The sequence below is a fragment of the Anabas testudineus genome, chromosome 12 (assembly GCF_900324465.2).
Source record: "Anabas testudineus chromosome 12, fAnaTes1.2, whole genome shotgun sequence".
NCBI lineage: Eukaryota > Metazoa > Chordata > Actinopteri > Anabantiformes > Anabantidae > Anabas > Anabas testudineus.
Window position 1 is genome coordinate 7009158 of NC_046621.1, and position 19512 is coordinate 7028669.

General features: G+C 39.6%; 1 protein-coding gene and 1 long non-coding RNA gene across 4 annotated transcripts in view; one reads left to right on the top strand and one right to left on the bottom strand.

The window, feature by feature from the left end:
• The window catches only part of LOC113158478, a 42846-nt gene extending 23810 nt beyond the window's left edge, over positions 1–19036 (top strand). The window contains exon 3 of the long non-coding RNA XR_003298571.1: positions 14377–19036. This is a non-coding gene — a long non-coding RNA (uncharacterized LOC113158478). The remainder of the gene's footprint in view (positions 1–14376) is intronic.
• Positions 1–19512, bottom strand: part of ctif (CBP80/20-dependent translation initiation factor) — a 41877-nt gene that overhangs the window by 6611 nt on the left and 15754 nt on the right. For 2 of the 3 annotated variants that reach the window (XM_026354400.1, XM_026354401.1), the window contains exons 8-12: positions 10743–10819; positions 7237–7317; positions 4193–4769; positions 2990–3289; positions 762–917 (exon numbers count right to left, since the gene is read on the bottom strand). In XM_026354400.1, the coding sequence (XP_026210185.1) occupies positions 762–917; positions 2990–3289; positions 4193–4769; positions 7237–7317; positions 10743–10819 (1191 nt within the window). The remainder of the gene's footprint in view (positions 1–761; positions 918–2989; positions 3290–4192; positions 4770–7236; positions 7318–10742; positions 10820–19512) is intronic. The other variant, XM_026354402.1, reaches the window with a different exon arrangement.

The following is a 19512-nucleotide window of genomic DNA, read 5'->3' on the forward strand; positions in this document are numbered from 1 at the left end:
CAATACAAATATTTTGACATTGTTCACAGGTGTGTTCTGTCATAAAGCATCATCAGGCTAAATGTGATGCTGCTGATTCTGGAATGGAATGGAATGGAGGTGTGTTGTTTTTGTGACAGGTCATGCTGCCAAGTCTTTAACAAGCTCAGATGATGTCCTGCACGTATGATCAGACAGGGTTGTTTGTGATAGTTGTATTTGTTCTGAGGGTGTGTGCTGAGTGCCAGACCGGCTGAGATGTGGACAGAGGTGGGAAAACGTATTTTCCCTTGTACCTGTCATGCCTTGAGTAAACTTCCCCTGCACTAACTGTCGACCTGACCACAGTCTCCTTTACTTCCTCTCACCTCTTCTTCACTCCCCCCTCCTCACTTGCTTCCTCTTTCAATATTCCATCTGTTGTTAACCACTTCTGTGTCGCTGTGCTTCTGCTGCGGCTACCCTTAATGGTTACTATGGTGACCAGTAGAGTGTGTGTCAGAGCATGACAGCTGATGAGAACTGAACCTGGGGTCACACATTTTCCTGGAACTGATACTGTCCTGACTGTTTGCACCACTAACCAAAGCCCACTGTGGTGTCTAGAGTCTAGACTAGGTCTGGCCAAAAACAGGAAACTCTGGCTTGTGTATGTATCGCTCTAAACAGGCACGGTACACACACAGCTCAACACTGTCCTCTAACAAGTTTATGTAGATGGGCTCGTACGACTGGCTATTAGCATACTCATGTATAAACAGGCTGTGGATCTGGATACAGACCTCTCGTAGGCAGGTGTAGATGGGACACACCAGGACCCTGAATGGCTCCCCGGAGCTGCTCCTCATGGTACCAAACACCTCACACAAGAAAGTGATGAAACCCAACCAACTTTCCACATCTGATTGCCGGAGCTCCTCACGACGTGAGAAATCCCTCTGTGGGAATGTGGAGATGTAATAGATTGGAGGCGGGGGGACAAAGAGATGCAGATTTAGTTTAGGAAATACAGTGAAACAACTGCTTTTGTAAATGTGTAGTACAGGTTTTAAGTAGGTGGTAGGTAGGTGGATATTTAAGTGTTTTACAAATTCATCAGCAGTGCAGGTAATCATTAACATCTATCTCTGTGATGGGAGAGTTTTTGTAGGAGGCACACATATTAACCTTGCAGCTTAAGGTACTTAAAGCCAAAAAGCAGTTGAAAAACACATTAAACAAATTCATAAAATTTATTTCATCTACCAGAAGTAAAGGAGAATATGTTAATGTGGTTTGGAACTGAAGAGTAGTGAACTATGTCAGTGCTGTAAAAGTAGTTGAGGTTAATATGGGTTAATGCTTAATGCGCAGTTGTGAAGATGTTATACCTCAGGTTAAACTGAAACTTTGAACTGTTAAACAGTCAGTAACTCGTTCTACTTCATGTTGTCCCAGCGCACCACTGTGCAACTGTGGACTGAAGAGCACTGGAAATGCACTTAGTAGAACAGCTTATATTCTCATAGACATGTACACCGAAGATACACTTGAATGGATCCAACAGAAAACTCACTAACACTCAAAAACAAACATACCACATACACTAAAACACATCTACACACAACCATTAAACCCAGACGGACATGGCCATAGTATTTGACACTTGAGCAACAAACTAGCAGAAGGGGGATATATACACATCTACTGTAGCAACTAAACTAAAAGGATGACTGACATGATAGCAACAAAAATAAAAAAATAAAAGCCCTGCTAACTACAGATTAATTCTCATAGGTTAACGTCTGGTTATGTTTAATCAAAGCAACAATAAACCAGTATGCCTCTTTTAATAAGCAGTGCAGTCACACTGTAATTGCCCCCATATTGAGATCCAGGGGTCTGGAAGCAACATCATTAATGACTGCCTTCATGGGCCCACTTATGACATTTAAAATGTTTTAAAGCAAAAAAAACTAAAATGTCAAACACAAGGAGGGGGTCAATGCCGGCTGGGAAGTGGGAATTAAAGTGAGAAATAAAAGAAGTAGAGGGGGACCACACAGCTGTGACACAGGGGGAGTAAATAAAAAAGTGGGGAGAGGGTGTAAAAGGATTAAGAAAGGATTCACTACTGTCGACTCTGCGATAAAAATCTCAACATTTAAAGAAAATATTTGAAAACAAAAACGGAAGAGCTGAGAGAGAGAAGTGTAACTGAAAGAGCGTCTGCAGATAGAGAGAGGAGTAGGAATGAAATGAGTGAAATGAACAGACACCGAGAGGCAGCAGGTGGGTTAACATTTAGAGCTTGAATGTCACCTCAAGACAGCGTGTCTTGTGGCCTACTCCTAGACTGTCTGCCTCTCGGGTGAGGCTGTCTGGCTCCCAGGATGGAGCCAGGGATGAAAGGGAGGAGTGTGGTGAGAGAGGGAGGGAGGTAGGAAGAGTACCAGGTAGAGGTAGCGATGCACTGGCCCGTGCCGTTCTGGGTGAGGGGAGGCGATAAGATGGGGGCGCAGGGGAATAGAGATCTCACGAGGCATGTGGATGGGGAACAGGAAGGGGGCAGTGAAATGTGTAACGGCTGAGAGAATGTTGTCATCATGGGTGCAAGACTGGAACTGTCCCACTCCCCCAGCCTGCTTCGCTTAAGTGAATGGATGCAGGGTGGGGGTAGTGTAAGGACAGACCTCTCTCTTCTGGGTGTTTAGATTAGCTACCTTGCACACTGACATTTACAACATCACACACACAGTTGGCTTCCACCTGTAAGTGCTTTCTCATAAAAATAAGGTTGAATGAAACTGCTGAGATTACAGAGGACTTTGTTTAACATACAGTATAAAAAAAATTACAAGTGTGGCAAAACATCTCCAGAGAAGAAAGGATGTACAAGTGCTTCTGGCAATGACATTTAAAAGGGTGTTTTTAGAACATGTTGATTCAAGTTACATTAAGGTCTTGGAGTCTTTCAAAGAACAGAATTTAGTTTTCTCAGAAAGAACCTCCATCTTGCCAGCACTCTTACCTGCAGCATGTTCAGGAGCAGGGATCTGAACTTGGTCCCCTCCACCATGAACAGCGCCATCCTGTCACACAGCTTGGCGGCTGTAGCGGCAAAGCTTCTGTCTGACACGGCCTTTGAGTAGATTGTGTAGACCACCTGAGCTAGAGTTTCCTCGGACCGCGCAGAGCACTGTGCTTCCTCCATGAAAGAGGCCAGCTGCTGCTCTACCCCACTGCTGTTGCTCCTCATGCTGTTGAGAAGGTCCACCAGGCGGTCCATACTCTGTGACCCAGAACCTGATGCCTCCACACGTGCCTCTTCCTGAAGCAGGACAGGATATCATGTAAGCGACTCGTGATAAGGCAATTTTCAATTGTAACAGGTTTGACTAAACTGTCAGAATAGTGTAACCTAATTTGTCAAACGTCCTTTTAATTACCCCAGGTTTGGAATCGCTTTGCTAACAAAGCACACTCACTTTTCTCATCCATCAACAGCATGAAAGAATCACAATCAGTGGCTTGTGTCATGAATCCAAGACGCTTCATCCTATTTTGATTTGGTCATCCATCTATAAGTTTTACCATAGTATAAAGGACAAAAGTGCACAAACTGACAAAACTAACTAAAAATGCCTTCAATTTATTGTAAAATAAAGAAAGAGTTTAGCACACCCCAGTCAAATAGATGGCGTTTACTGATTCTTTTGCATTGCTCAGGATATGTTTATTAATTTCTGCCTTATTGATTCAAGATTCAAAAAACTTTATTAATCCCAGAGGGCGATTGTTTGCTGGGGAGTCCTGTGCTGTCAAATCAAACTTCCTGGTGGTAACGAGAACTGTAGAAAAAGGGAGCTGGGAGCAGCAACACAGTTGGCTGATTAGTTAGTTTAGTGCACACAGTGGAAAACATCAAAAACTGTTAAATGGCTAATGCTGCATTAGTTTCTTCACCTCCTTAGGGAGAACATGTACTCTCCTTCCTGTCTGTCTTTTGTGTCAATCTGAATGCAGAATAACTAAGTAAACAAATTACTCACACAAGGCAGCACGTTTGTACATACATGTCTGTATAATAACGATATTAATGTGTATAATTAATGTGTATGTGTGTGAACATGATGAAAGTAATTATGAGACCCAGTGGTAGCGTGTGCTCACATGCATATTAGTCCTGAGTGCGTTAATACCGACCGACAGGCACTAAGCAGCTTTTCAGTACCTTGTCCTTTAGTCTCCTCCTCAGCCTCTCCTTTGACGACTGTAGCAAGCTGATTTTGGGCTTCTCTGACTGGCTATCGCTTGCCTTCCCACTTCCTGGTGGGTTATTAACTGTCAGATCTGGGAGAAAATTTGTAAAGGGTGATGAGTCCAATTTAGGCGATTCTTCTGGACTCTTCCTGCTGCCGTCTTGAGGCGGTTTGATCTGCTCATCACTGGGTTTTACATTCTCAGTCTCTCTGTCTTTGGTTGTTCTTGGTGGCACTCCTTTGTCACCTGCAGTGTTTGTTTGTCCATGCCCCTGACCTTTCTGATTGTGGTGCCAACGCCGGTTCTGGCTGTATCCGTGATGTGGGGGTCCTCCTTGGCGTTGTCCATGTCCTCCTTGGTACTGGCGAGGAGGCCGGCCAACACTGTTGTTTCTGTTATCTAACAGTTCTGTTAAGTTTTGCTGCTGTTGGTTCGGACACTGCTGCGATTGATCCCTCTGGTGCTGTGGTGACTGCTGTAGTATCTGCTGAGGCTGGTTCTTCCCTCCTCCGCCACCACCTCCTCCTCCTTGAGACCGCTGCTGTCTCCTGGAATGAGGGCATGTTTCAATTAGCTTCATGTAGGTGATGTAGCAGCAGCTTGTTTATAGCTTTATCACACTGGCACTATGATGACCTAAAACCTCTTCTCAGACCCATTGTTCCTCCTCAAATTACATTGGAACTTGTGTAAAAAATGTTCTTTTTTGACTAAAACTAACTCATCTTCAACTCCTCATGTAGTCACAGTCGATTTTCTTGTGCTATTCTTAAATTACTACTACTCATACTGATACAGCTTCTGTATACTATAACTGTAACTATAAAATCAGAAGCCCCATGTCTGCTTACATGGTGAAGCACAGTGTGTCTGTGTTTTCCTGTCCTGCATAGCTCTGTCCTTTTCTGCACTGGCTCTGGGCTAGACAAGCCATTGACATATGGTTCAGGGGATTAGTCACCCTGGCACCGAGAAGGCAACCTGTTCTCTTCCTCAGACTGTGAACTAGCACAAACTCAACTAGCAACAGCTAGTTCATCTTTGTTCACATGCAGTCAATTCCTTAGGTGCGTTTAACACCAAAAAATACACTCAGTCGCTAGTTTATAAAAGCGAACTGTCTAAAACATAAATGCTGCAATAAATTAATAAATTCTGCCTTAATGAAGTGACCTTAATTATACAGAGGTTCAATTCTGTTAAATGGCCCATACCCTCATTAATATCTGCCATTTAATACTATTGTTAAATATATATTGCGGAACTGAGTGTAAAGTAGCCTGCACATGGATAATAGTGAGCTGCCAAATATTGTTTTGCCCAAGGTCCCAAATTAAATAATAATAAAAAAACAAAAAACAAAAACAAGTCTTTAATAACACAAAACTTGAATTCAGCATAAAATGCCAACATTACATGCTGAACGTTACTGCTAAAGCCACAACAAATTAGATGCAGAAAAAAATTCAGTGCCTTTTATGTTTGGTTTTATGAACAACCAGTGATTACAATGATGAGGACTGAAAAGTCATAGTACATTTACACACAACATTAGAGCACTTGTGCCAATACTTGCAATTAGGATGGCATGTAGCATGTACTGTATAATCACATTAGGAGTGTGTATTTGACACTGTGCTAAAAATAATGTTTGCATCTGTACTTGGTGGCAGTGGTCGTCATTTATTAAAACAGTACAACAACTTGAGATTTTCTGAAAACTAGGAACAATGTTTCTTTGGCTCAAGATTGTACAAAAAGATAAAAACATGGCCTATGCTAGTCTTGTGGGTGGCTGCATTGACGAACAGAGAAAGGCATCTTTCGTTATTGTTGCCTGAGTTCATCAATGTCAGGACTGTCATTTGTCATAAAAGCATTTTCTTGGACTTTTTGATTTATACTTGATTAAACACAGATAATGTAAGGAGGTTGATGAACAAAAGCACATACACTATTTAACCTGTGTGTGGGACTATGTTACTGCAAACCACCTTTATTAAACATAAAACACTCAAAAATGACCCAGGACGCCAAGGTAGCAGTGAGGCAGCAGACAGTTGGGGGGGGGAGAAGCTCATCTCTCAATCTCTAGTTGTGACAGTTGCTTCTTGCGGATGTTGGAACACTGAGCTACTAGTTGTTTGAATGTTAGTGTAAATGTTCATGTAACCCCTCTTTCATTAGGATTACTGGCGTAGTAGCATCCCAACAGTTCCCTCTTTTGTCCATTAATGTCTAGTTCATGTTCCAGTTCCTCCCGGTCTAAACCAACATGACTGATCTCTCTTAGTCTCTCTTATATCATAAGTAGGCAGATTAAGCCTAAGGAGACCTAAGGAAACCTACTGGAGGACCTGGTCTTCCACATGGAGGGCAGCACACACACAGTTCCCCATGATGATTCATTTGAACACAGTCTTAACTCCAATAAGGTCTTATCCTGATCTGCTGCTGATGCAGAGAGGTGAAGAATGGGATTGTAATAAAATGTTGATTATATTTAATGAGTGTGAGCTCTGTAGTATCTTTGATGTAGCTCTGATGCACCATCCATCAGTCACATTAGCGCCAAGGAGCTGTTTGCATTAAGGATAAATGATAGAACCACTGATGAAATTTCATCTCACAATATCTTGTTACTTAAAAACAGTCTCTGGTGTGATCAGTCATGTAAACAAACGAGTTTTTTAAGAGCCTGCTAACATCTAGATATTAATCAAATTTAAATTAGTATTTGGTGTTAAAGTGGAGGAGTTCCTTTTTAAATAGTTCTATTTTCATTATAACTTCTAATTTTGAGATGTTTAAGCAAAACCGAAATTATTTAATGAAAAATGTTGGAGAATGAAAAACAGGAGAAGCAATTTAAACTTGTCTCATTAATAATCATCTGACCTTCAGATGATGAGCCTTTGTTGAGGAGAATTAATCAAATACAATTTACAGTTTGTTAAATGTCAAATGTGTTCAGGCCCCATTTAAGATCTGCATCTGATTTATTTTGTCACTAACCTGGCTGAGACTTGTCGCTTTCCCTCAGGGCCAGTAGGCAGAAGTATGGTTAAGTGGTCTCTGATGAACTGATCAAACGCTCTACAAGCAGGAGAGGAACGTATGCAGCAGTGCAGGTGAAGGATGGAGAATGAGAGATACATGAAGAATGGAGTGAAGGGGCAGAGCAATATGTAGAAAATGGGAATTTTTTTGTAGATTGTTTGAAGGAGAAGACAGGACATTTTAAAAGATATATAGAAGGAGCAAACAAAGGAGCAAGCAAGAGGGAAACAAACAAACAAAAAACAGTATTTGATAACTACACTCAGTTGGTAGATCATCAGGTATAGCAAGGTAAAACAAATGCAGTACATTATCATACAGTTGAATCAACACCTTGTCTTCATAAAGAGAGGATTCATGACTGTTAAACTACATTAGTTTTAGCTGGGTTTACCTAATAATCTGCCAGCTGAGTATCTATCATTCAGACAATATGTATAGAACTACAGGAGGTGAAGAATGCCATGGGAACTAAAAATGTAAAAAGAATCAGCAGATATGATGAAGATGGGGGCGGTAGGATGCTGATGATCGATCAGCACTGTTGCTGCGTGTCTACATGGATGTGGATGTGAACTCATGGACCCATTGGACCACTGGCTGACCCAGACTAGACAATTGATTGGCCCAGAGGGGAAGAGAAGCCTGCAGATCAGACAGTTGATAACACAGCCACAACACACTGTTTTAATGAACTGTGGGGAGAAAGCCTTTGACTGCCCATCTGAACATCTGCATTACTTCTGTTTTGTCTTTAAGATTCAAAATCAAAACTGAGATTACAGTTAATAAAGCTCTATCATCCTGGCCACAAAATCTTGCAAGCAAAAGCACGAAAGCAAGGGGTTCATAGTAGGTGCAGAAAAACAAGTAGAAGTATGTTCTTTAGATACAATAGCTGCCGGCGTTATGAAGAAGAGGAAATTCTGATGTAATTTACAATAAAAGTTAAACATCACTTTGGTATTTTTGTTGTCCACACAGCAGTAAAGCGGTTTTAAGCAAAGGCTCATTGAAAATTGATTTATCAATTAATTACTGATTTATCTACATGCTACCTTTTCCTTGTGTTAATCTTTAGATTTTTATCTTCGTTTGTGAAGCCCGCTGCAAAGTCTCTTTCAATAAAAGCACCATAAATTAATCATTATAATCTTCTTGGTGATGTGTAATGATTTTGACTGATATCACAGTTGGTGTTGATTTACAGGTACTTACAGTATAACAAATTAAGGATATAGCGTAGAGAGTTTGTACAGAATCTCACCAGTGACACACAGCCGGCCTGTTATTATTTTTGGTCAAGTTTCAGTAAAAATGTGGCACATTTTTTACCCAAAGTGTGACAAAATTACAAAAAAGAAAATAGTAATTATGCATTTTCAGCCATTACCATTACACATGAAGCCACTGCAGAAAAATAGGGTGCAGCAAGACCTGGTTGAAAGAGCGCCATTCAAATCTCAACTGATGAACAATTCAAAAACAGGATAGAAATGCTCATTTATGTTTGCTTTGTGTATTGAATTCACTTGGAACCACGCATATCTGTATGAATCAGACAAAAAGACTGTATATTTCCGGATTTGTGCATACACACAGATTTAGTCATGAATCTGTAATGATCCATCCCCTGCTGTTTGCTGTTTACTGTACCTTTGCTTGAGCACGTTAGTGGATGCACACACAGTAAACATCTTGATCATCGAGTTGGAGCTCCATGTGGTGGCATTTAGTGCTGCTTTTTTTTTAGCAGTTTAATTGACATTTCTTTTTTAGCTTATCATGTTAAAACAATGATGTGTGAAACCTAAAAAGTACATTGAAAATGTTATAAAGGGCACGTCTTGCAATACAGACACAATAAGCTCCTCAATAATTAACAGGTTTTTTTTAGAAAGAGCAAAAGAGTGGAGAAGAGCAAGCATATTAGTGCTGTCTCTACCCTCTTTCTGTTTTGTAGCAGAAAGCGGTAAGCAGCACATTCCAGTAAATCACAACTAATTTCAGCCCTGCTTGACGTGCCTGCTAAAGTAGAAACACATGCACTACCTCCCCTTTCTTTTCCTTCCTGCCACAGCCAGCCTACGCTTTTCCTTTACTCAGTCTCACTCTCTTCTTCTGTCGTGCGCTTTCTTCAATACAGCCCTCACACTTTGCACATATAGACGGATCAATATTTATCTTTATATTTCATCTTCCAACAAATTTTATTTCACTTTTCTTCACCCAGCTGTGTTTAGATTACAAAGTATAATACAAAGAAATTGTGTGGTTTCTTATTTTCTCTGCAATAAATATACATATATAAGTTTAAGAATTCGCCCTTTAAGCGTTGTATTTCTTAGTATTTTCTATGACTTAATCAAAAGGCTGAACTCTGCCATTAGTTCTGCTTAATGATTGGACATTGGACTTGGCAGTGTTATTTTATACTTCATTATGTTTCACTTTTTTCCTTTTCAGCTGTTCCCAAATATGCAAAAAATGTTTAAGCTTCTGTGAGTATGGAAGAATATAACACAAGACCATGCTCTTTTTTTGTGTTCTACAGTTTATAACACACAACTTAAAGAACAGTTCCTGGTTGCAGACAGCTCAATTTCATGACAAGTGACTAACACACGCAAAACAGACTAACACACGCAAAACTTGACATTTAGTTAACCCTCAAATATTAGCTGAGTACTGACAAGGCATGCCTCTTGTTAATATTTTTAATAAGTAAACTGTTGTTCGTCTAAGTTTATATTTTTCTTTTCTTTCTGCGCCCATCACAAACACAGCAGTTCTGAACAGAACCAATTAATCTCTGTACTTAAAAACAAGGATGAAAGTGCCTTTGTCCATTTGTATAGCTAAAATTTCCTAACCACAAATACAACCAAAATATTTCTCTTTGCTTGTCTCTTAGCAACTGAACAGTTTTCAGTGACATCAGGGCAGGGAGCGAGAGAACGAGAGATATGTTTTTTCCCTCTTAAGGACCTGGTTTCAATGCAGTCAGACTTGGGTGAAATTAGATTTCAGAGGGTGTACAATTAGAGCAGATGTGCAAGCACAAAATTGAGTGCCAGGGTGGCAGAGTTTAGACGTTTGGAAGAGGATGACAGGTTAAATGTTGCAAAGCATGAAAATTAAATCCATGGTCAGAAAAGGAGTGAAAGCCTGAGGACTGTGGGCAAACACGAGTAACTGAATAACTAGCTTAATTTTTGTTGGGTGACCTATTAAACATGAAAAAGCCTTGAATGTCTACTTTTTTTTTCTGTCAGTAGTGAGGTGTGGAGCCTGCATTCCTGTCTTGACATTGCTTTGGCTGGAAAGACATGTTAAGGCTATAAGATTGGCTGTTCACTGTTCACATGAAATCAACTCATAAAAAAACATTCCCTTTCACTGAGGCAGGTGTGTGTGTGCCATGTGCATGTGTGTATGTGCAGACTCGTGTGCGTCATTACCGTCGGTCATTCCTCCTGCGTCTGAACAGCTTTTTGGTGTGTGCGATCTCAGCCTCATTAGGAAGGGGTGGGAAGACCTGTTAGAGACAAATCATAGAGTAAGAGACTGCTGTTGTCAAGACCAATGATTTATATGCCTCTGGAAAGTATCTTTGGATCAGCAGTGGAGTTACTGTATATCTTCATGGATTTCACTGAAGGATATTTCCTGTGTATATTGTGTGAATAAATGCTTTCCCATCACACTACTGCTGAACACACAGACTGCTGTGATGAGAACTTTATACACTGTTATGTACATGTGTTTGCATTAGTCATGTCCACATCAGGTGTGGACTGACTCTTAGCAACAGCACAGCTACACAACTATGTGTCCAAAATCACTCCCTCACTTACTCATTGACTTCTCAAGGGATAGCAAGTGGCCAAGATACATACTATCATGAAGGAATGTACAACTTGTCAGGTAGTGTCTTACTTCATCTCCTGTGAAAAGGAATCAATATACACTGCCTGGCCACAAAGAAGTCACCAACTGGATTTGGAGCCTTCCATTAGATAATTGCTGCAGTGATCAACATGTTTCAGCTGCCAACACGACGTCATCTGACTGAAAGTATTGAATGACCAGCTTTTTCCCATTCAATTGATTTTTTCTTCCTGATGGCATGAGCATATTTCAAGATGAAAATACCAGGATTAAGGGAGCATGAGACATAATTTTCACACATGAATTGGCCATCAGAGTGCAGACCTTAACCCCGAGAATCTTTGGGAGGTGCTGGTGAAGATCCTAAATTCAATACAAGATCTTGGTGAGCAATGAAAGGAATTAAGTTAAATGTGGTGACATCGCATAAGCTTATCCAAACATTGCCAAGACAAATGTGTGGTGTAATCAAAGAAAAAGGCAGTTACTTCCTTTTCTCTTTTCCTTTTGGTCAGGCATCATTTATTAAAAATTAGCCTGTCAATCAAACAGTATACTCTCCTTCATTCACCAGTCACCATGGTTACAGGTGGTCTAGGACCAGCACAGTTTTGTAAACAGTGTATGTACAGTAGCAGTGGTTGAGGGTGTCCTTGAGGTTATTCCAGAAAGCAGGTTTAACAAACTCTAAACTTAGTCCTGAACCTTGATTTGGATAACCCTGTGATGGAAACAGTTTGCAGTTCCAGAAAAGCTGATCCGGGTTGGGTTAATCGAGCAGATTGAACTGTTAATGTGCCACTTTACAGCACATTTAGAGTTGAAAATCGCAGCAGCAGTGCTAGAGCCTCAGTTGAGTACGTTTGAACACTGTTACATTTTATTCAATGTTGTGCTTTTATTGATTGTTTAGCAGGATTGTATTTAATGGGTGATAAATGGAATCCTTTAGACCTAATTATTTAAGTGGATGATTAACATTTATTTGTAGACCTGTGAATAACAGCATCACTTCTTAACAGCAGTTGTCATATTTTATTGTTTAGTAAATGTAAACATTTTATTTAAAAAGTTTAAATAAGTTAAAAGTAACATTTATATATAGAAAAACAAAAACGTATGTAGATATTGAGTTCAGTTTTTAGATAATTAAATCTTTACAATTAGCCTCTTACTGATTGTTTAAACTTAGAGCAACAAACACTGGGCTCTGGTGAAGGTGTAGTTCTCAAGGCAACGTAAATAAACAGGAAACTGCTTTTCCCTTTGTTTTGTTTAACATTCATTCATGTCAGGTAGTTCCCTGACTCAATGCTTTGGTTTCTGGTGGAACCTAGATGATCCCGATTGGCTCTTGTTCACCTGCTGCTGAACTCCATCACAGCATATTATATCACATCATTAGCTTTCTTCAGCTTTTTCCTGTCACGTCACTGGAGTCCTTTTGTCTCTATGCTGAGTTTCCATTGACAATGAATAGCAGTTGTCCCTGGCCAAGTTATTTGTCACTGTAAATGTAAATGCCCTATTATATCCACATAATCTCCAAACGGATATGAATGTTCCATCAGTGTGACCAATCACAACACGAGACATTATTCTTGAGTGATTATAAAAATGAAGCTTGCAGTAAACTTTTCAGCCCTAGAAAGTTAAAATGTGAATGTGAGGACAGAGATCACCCTGTCTTTGTCTTGTATCAATAGTAAAGACTGGACCTAGAGAGCAGGTAACAGGTAACTTTGGGATTATAATCTTTAATCTTTCCCAAACCGAAACTTCTATAAATGACTGCACTCCTGTCTGCACTTCAATACAAACTGAATGAGGAAATGAAAGGTGTGTCAAACCTTCTACAGACACCACAGGAAGGGAGGAAACTGAGAAACTCAGTTTGTAGAAAGAAGAAAAAAAACATAGAAAACACGTTTGTTTCAAAGAATAAGCTACCATGGTAACCGACTCAAGAGTAAAAGTGATCTTCTTTTCTGGAACTGAAAACTCAAAGTTCCCCTCAACTCGGGGTTAAACAACTCCCCCCTCTACTACAAGACAGTGTTACAAACAAAAACACTGCATGGCATAAAGGTAGATAGTAGCACTACAGAAAATGTACACACATAGTTGAATGTATCTTAGCTTTTAGTGATCAGGGTGGAAAAATGTGTGTGTGCTGTGCAGCAAAGAGTTGCAGGCTGATGCTGAAAGCCTCAAATGTCCCCTAACCAAACCCAAAGCATTGTGCAAGGTGACCGCAGTCTGTAAGAAGGAAGCGGGGCTCTGTGCTTTGTTTTCTCTTTGTAGACTATTATTCAGTCGTTCTTCCTTTTTTGATTTCTTGATAAAAGAATAACAGAAAAATGGGAACTGGAGAGTTTAATCTCAAATCTTGTCTCATGACCAGTTAATGTTCACCATGCAATGGCATTAATGTCTGATCTTTAGAGTAGTATTGTCTAGAAGAGTGCACATTTGGATGATTCTGATCTTTATTTTCCCTACTTTCCTTCTTAATCGTTCTTAAGGGCAGTTTGTTGTTGGATTTTGCTTTTTTTTTGGCTCCATTCTTAGAGAAGTAACATTAGGCTGTGTAGGATTTTGTACATTCACAAGAAAAGGTCTTTCTTCAGAGGCTTTCAATGCAATACAGGAGGGGTGTTACTGAAAATGTTTTGACCTGTTATGTAGTGCTGCAATGGCTTAAGGCCATCTTTTAGTAATACTCAAGGGCGGCATTCATGTGTGCACATAGACCACACACTGTATCCGCAAAACACTGTTACAGTTTTGCATAAACGCAAACACACCAAACTCAAAATTCAACTAATAATTCCTTTGCAGCAAACGTCTATAGATGTCTGGCTTTCTTTTTTTGTACACTGTGCAGTCAGACATCCAGAAAGACATGCTGTAGATATTCAAATGAGTTTGAGAGATATTTGACACTGCTGCTCTAACCTACTTGTCTTTTAGAAAGGCTGCTGGGGGATTGCTAGAAACTGATTGAATCCAGATGTGAGACAGAAAGTGTGTGTTTGTGCAGCACTGTATTCATGTGGCACAGTAATAGCAAAAGAAAGGCAGACAAATGCACACTTAAACAGTCAGTTGGTAGAAAGCATTACCCTGACCAGATTGATTTAAAAGACTTCTTATATAAACCTCGAAGTATTAATATTTGTGAAATTGTGCTTTTTTTTCCAGACTTCAACTTCCTGCCACAAGAAGAATCTGACAGGGAGAAAAAGTAGGTGGAGAAAGAAGAAGAAAGAAACAGAGGAACTGTTGCATGTTTAGCTACTGTAGTTTTCCTGTAGGATATCATTAGCTGTAATTCTGCCCTCAAATGGTAACCAGATGACAGTGAGTGCGCACACACACACACACACACACACACACACACACACACACACACACACACACACACACAAAGATGTATGCCACACATTTACTAAAACCCTTTAATTTTTAGTGCTTTTCTATTACTAGTTCAAATTGCACTTAAAAAAAATCTCAGCTTTTGCTTTTGGACGTGAGAAGGATGATGAAGGAATAGTTAGTGTGACAGAAAACTAAGATCAGATTTTGTCTGTGGACTTCTCTACAAGTGCAAGTTATAAGAATAACAGTAATGTCTCAGTAAATTATTATGACGCATATCAGCATCCGATCCAATTTTGCACGTTGAAAACAGCTAGTTTCAGTTGTGAGACCTCACCCAACTAGAAAAAAAAAAAAATCTGGCTTGTTGTCAAGTTCTTCATCAACTTCTACAACCCTGACTGAGCTGTGTGTTTGTGTGTGCATTGTATAATGCGCTTGGGTGTGCACATCTGCCTTGAGAGGAAGTTGACATACCCTGTAGCATTCCAGGGGAAAATCACAGGTCACTGAGGCTACCTGGGATGCTAACAAAAAGGATGTGTGCTTTTCACAACTCCTCCTCATAGACACGTAGCTCCCAAGCAATGTCATGTAATTATTTCAGTTGTAAATGCTTGACCTGACTCCCAAACAGCAGATTTTACAAGTCTTCCCCAGTAGTATTCATGAAGATTTTCTACTTTTCTCAGAGTTTTGCCAGAAGGGTCACGAACTTAGGCCAAGGACAATTGTTGATCCATTCATAACAATGACACTGCCTCAGTGTGAAAGGGGTATAAGTAACAAGGAAGGAAAGTAAGGAAATGAGAAAAGTGAATAGGGATGGAAACGTGAAGAATAGAAACAGAGAATAACGATTATAGAAATTTCTCTGCAATAGCATGGAAAGTGAAGTGCATGTCTTCCTGTCCCTTCTAGTGTATAACAATTCTGGTATGATGCTCATTCAGTCAGTCCATTGTTTCTCTCAGCTTATTTATGCAGCGAAGGACCTCAGCCAAAAGCAATAAATTTAAAACCGTCCCAGGGGTGGCATTATAGGACAGGTTGTTGAGAGGAGAGTCGAGAGAGAGAGAGAGCGTGACAACGAGAGACTGTAAATACAAGACAGCAAGCACGTAAGAGACAGGGAAGCAAAAATACATCAGCTGAAATAATTTTGTCCACAACAAAGCCTGAATGTGTCTATAACGAAATGTTGGTTTTAGTTTGGTATCCATAAGATATCTTTTATTTGTTGTTCCACACAGCTACAAGAAATTGTTTTCTACAGGTGGATCAGGTGAAAATGTCAAACCTGCTGTATTTTACAGCCAAAAGAAAGACATTTCAAATTCTTTCCTCTTGGGGGAAGCAGAGATCATTTGTGAACACAACATTTAAATATTTGACATAATTCAAATTTTCAATTCAATTATATTTGTAGAGCACCCAACAGAGGTCATCTCAATGCACTTTACAGTAAGGTATAAGACTTTACAAATTATAACTGTATACACAATTACATAGAAAGCCCAACAACCCAACTTGAGCAGCACTAGACGACAGTGGAAAAGAAAAGCTCTAGGATACTCGTTTTTACACATCATCAGTAACTCATAGTTTCAGTTTGTATTTTTAGCCAAGTCCTCAGTTTTGTCTCCAAAACCTCTCGAGGCAAATGTGTGACGCTTTCACTGCTTTATGCTCCATTGTGTTCACCTGCTTGTTGTAGATCTGGTGTTTAATGGTGGAAGAGTACTAGGCAATATGTTTTAGAACTTTCTTACAAAGTTCTAAAACATGTGTGTTCAAAAAAAAATTAAAAGGGACATTTCATTATTTGTGCGCAGTACTGGGGCATATAATAAATCCTGGCAGTGTTTCTTTGCATATTTACTAGTTGGTCATAAAAATAATTAATAATATGAATTCCCTAAACATAGAATTTACATAAAAATGTATCCCTGTCCTGAGGATTAAACTAAAGAAATTGCTCTATCATTCATATCACGCTGCTATTGTGACCCTGCTTCACAATCTACCTCACTCAAGGCAGAAATCAAGTTAACATTTAGGACTGTTTTGGAATGAATTGTTTTGGATTTTGACATTTGCTCTATATTTCAATGACCCTAGTGTACGCCTTTCATGTAACTTACTCTGCAGCTGGTATCTGCCAACAGCACAGAAAGAAGAGATTTAGAGCTGCCACAGTCAGGTATTGTGGGTGATCAGTGATAAGAGGCAACAATGTGAGGTCCTGACATCCATGTCTCATTTAATAAGTGATTTGAGATCTGGGCCTCTGCAGACCGCAGGCAGGCAGACAGGTACTTCAAAGAACTTGGGGGGTCTAGCTACAGGAGGAGATGGAGCCATTGTGGGATTAAAGTGTCAGAGAAAATGAGGGAAAAAATCTTAGTCTTCTATAGAAACGTAATCATGTGACAACCAGTGCTGCAACAGCAGGTTTCACATGCTTACAGCTGTGTTTGAGCCAGCTCTGCTGAATAAAAGACTTAAATTACATAGACATTCACATGCATGACCAGGTCTAATGGGTTATGGTTTCACATACAGTCTAGTTTGCATTATAATTATGAAGATGAAGTCTTTAATAATCCCCCTTCCTTTGGCTATGCATTACAGTTAAATTAGGTGATTTTAATAATATATTATGGTCATAAATTGACAGCTGCTGGAGTCAAAATATGACAGACAGCAACTAGGAATAGAAATTAACTTAATTATGATGCTGGACTGTTTCTTGGCATTTAGCACATCAGAAATATGTCACATACATAAACTAAGTTAAAGGACATAATTAAAGAAGAGAAAAATAAAAGGCAGGTTAAAATGTACAGTAGCACTTGAAATTTGTGAAACCTTCAAAATTGTTTCTATTTCTGCATAAAAATGATTTTGAGGTGTTTAAACTATGTGAAGGAAAGTAAACAAAAGAACATAAGATGCATATCTAATTGTTTGAGAGGGAGAGATTCACACCCTAAGCTATTAATGAATACCTCTGTGGGATTTGCCAAGGTATCCTGCTAGCATGCATGTACTCATGTCTCCAGTGTTTCTCCCATAGTTGATTCCATAACAGAACAGTGTATGTTGGTGATTAAGCCAATGTGTATGCAATTGATAGAGTGTAGGAGCCAAGTAGCAGTAGGATTAGGGACAATAGCAGGAAGAGACCACAGTGAGGGGGGGAACCAGTCATCGTGACCCCCTTGGTATTGTTCTGCCACCAACATTTGAAGGATGGAGGGGAGGAGTAAACGACAAGAGAGGAGGGTGGAAGACGGGGTATAATGATGTGGTCAGAGAAGAATGGGGAAAAAGACACAGGGGCGTCTTTGAGCAGAGCAGAAAGATACAGAAAGAGTAAATATATGTGAGTAAATACTGTGAGGGGGATGCAGATTACAGACAAAATGACAGCTGACAGACAGAGGGACAAAAAGCTCAGCCCACCCCCAGTGTCCCTTCTCAACCAGAGTCCTGCTCTGCAGCACGTACACTTCCAGACAGAGGGGCCAACCAGACTGTAATATCTCAGCCCAGACTCGGGCTTTGTTCCCTTGTTGGACTGCTTTGTTCACAGACGAGAGACCGGATGTCTCCTCAATGACTAGTTGCTTTCTCCGTCTCTCCGTGGGCTCAGCCTACCGTGCTGTTCCTTCCCTGGTGCCCTCCATTCTTAAAAAAATGTAGTACTGTCAGTGGCAGAGTGGTAGCTAAACAGTGTGCCATTTTTTTCAAGTTCAAGTTCTCTTTGTGGATAAACTATTACCGCCCATTGTTTGTTTCATGTATTTGATGATTATGTATTACATGTTGAATATTTTACAAAAGACCTTTGTATGATTTTCATTTCACCTCTAAAAGTCAGATATTATGTTTGTGATCTGAAAACTGAGGCATTGCACAAAGTCATGCTAGCTGTGTCCCCATGTTTGCAGTCTTTATGTGAAGCTAATTAAACTGTCTCCTGGCTGCATGTTCATAATATTCAGTGCCTTTAACAAACACAAAAAACTGTTGATGCGGATAAGCAAAGGTTTGCTGGCAGGTACAGTAAGTGCTGAGAACACCCACATATACCCACACATATGCATGCGAGTTGTGGTTGTCACAACATAGAGTATCATGTTGTCGTGATCATGCCGATGAACGCAACAGCATGTGAGTGACATGACGTCTCTTGCTACAGTGGGTGTCATGAGCGAGGGGATGGTGAAGGGCATATGAAACTCTGGTTCAGTTTAATGGGAAAAAACATTCTGTTTTTTTTTATTTAGATATTGTAGGCCTTTAAAAGAAAGAACATTAGTTTTAAAAGCTGCTGCTAAAGATCTATACTTATACAGTTGTGTTGGCCAACAGAGTGATGCCTTATAATCAGTTACAGATCAGATTAGGATTAGGTTAGTATAACAGAAACCTAAGTAGGGCCTAAAATTTGGCCAGTAATACATCGCTCACTGGGAAAATGTAATTAACATGAATTCCTATTATTAGTTTATATGTTGATTATTTTATTGATCTTAATCTTTAGTCTATAAAATATTAGAAAACAGTGGAAAATGTATATCGTTTTCCAAATCAATCAATTAAAGATATTCTACAATTGTAAAGGCTAAGAGAGAAATAGGACATTTCTCTCTTAACTCAAGTTCAAAATAATAATTGCATTCAAAATTGCTATCAAAGTTAATTTTGTGTACATCAACTTTCTAATTGCTGCCTCTCTACACAGGGCAGTGGATCAGAAATCTGTGTAATATTTTTTTTCCCTTTACATAATAAGAATTTAGATAATACTTGATGTGTGGGTTTATCAAACTACAGATGGCCATTATTAACACTGTGGCAGCAAGATTTTTCTATTTTTTTGTCTTTAAACATGTCTAAATTAACTTGTACGTTCGCTGCCAGCACACTGCAGCCCTGCTTTGACCTCCC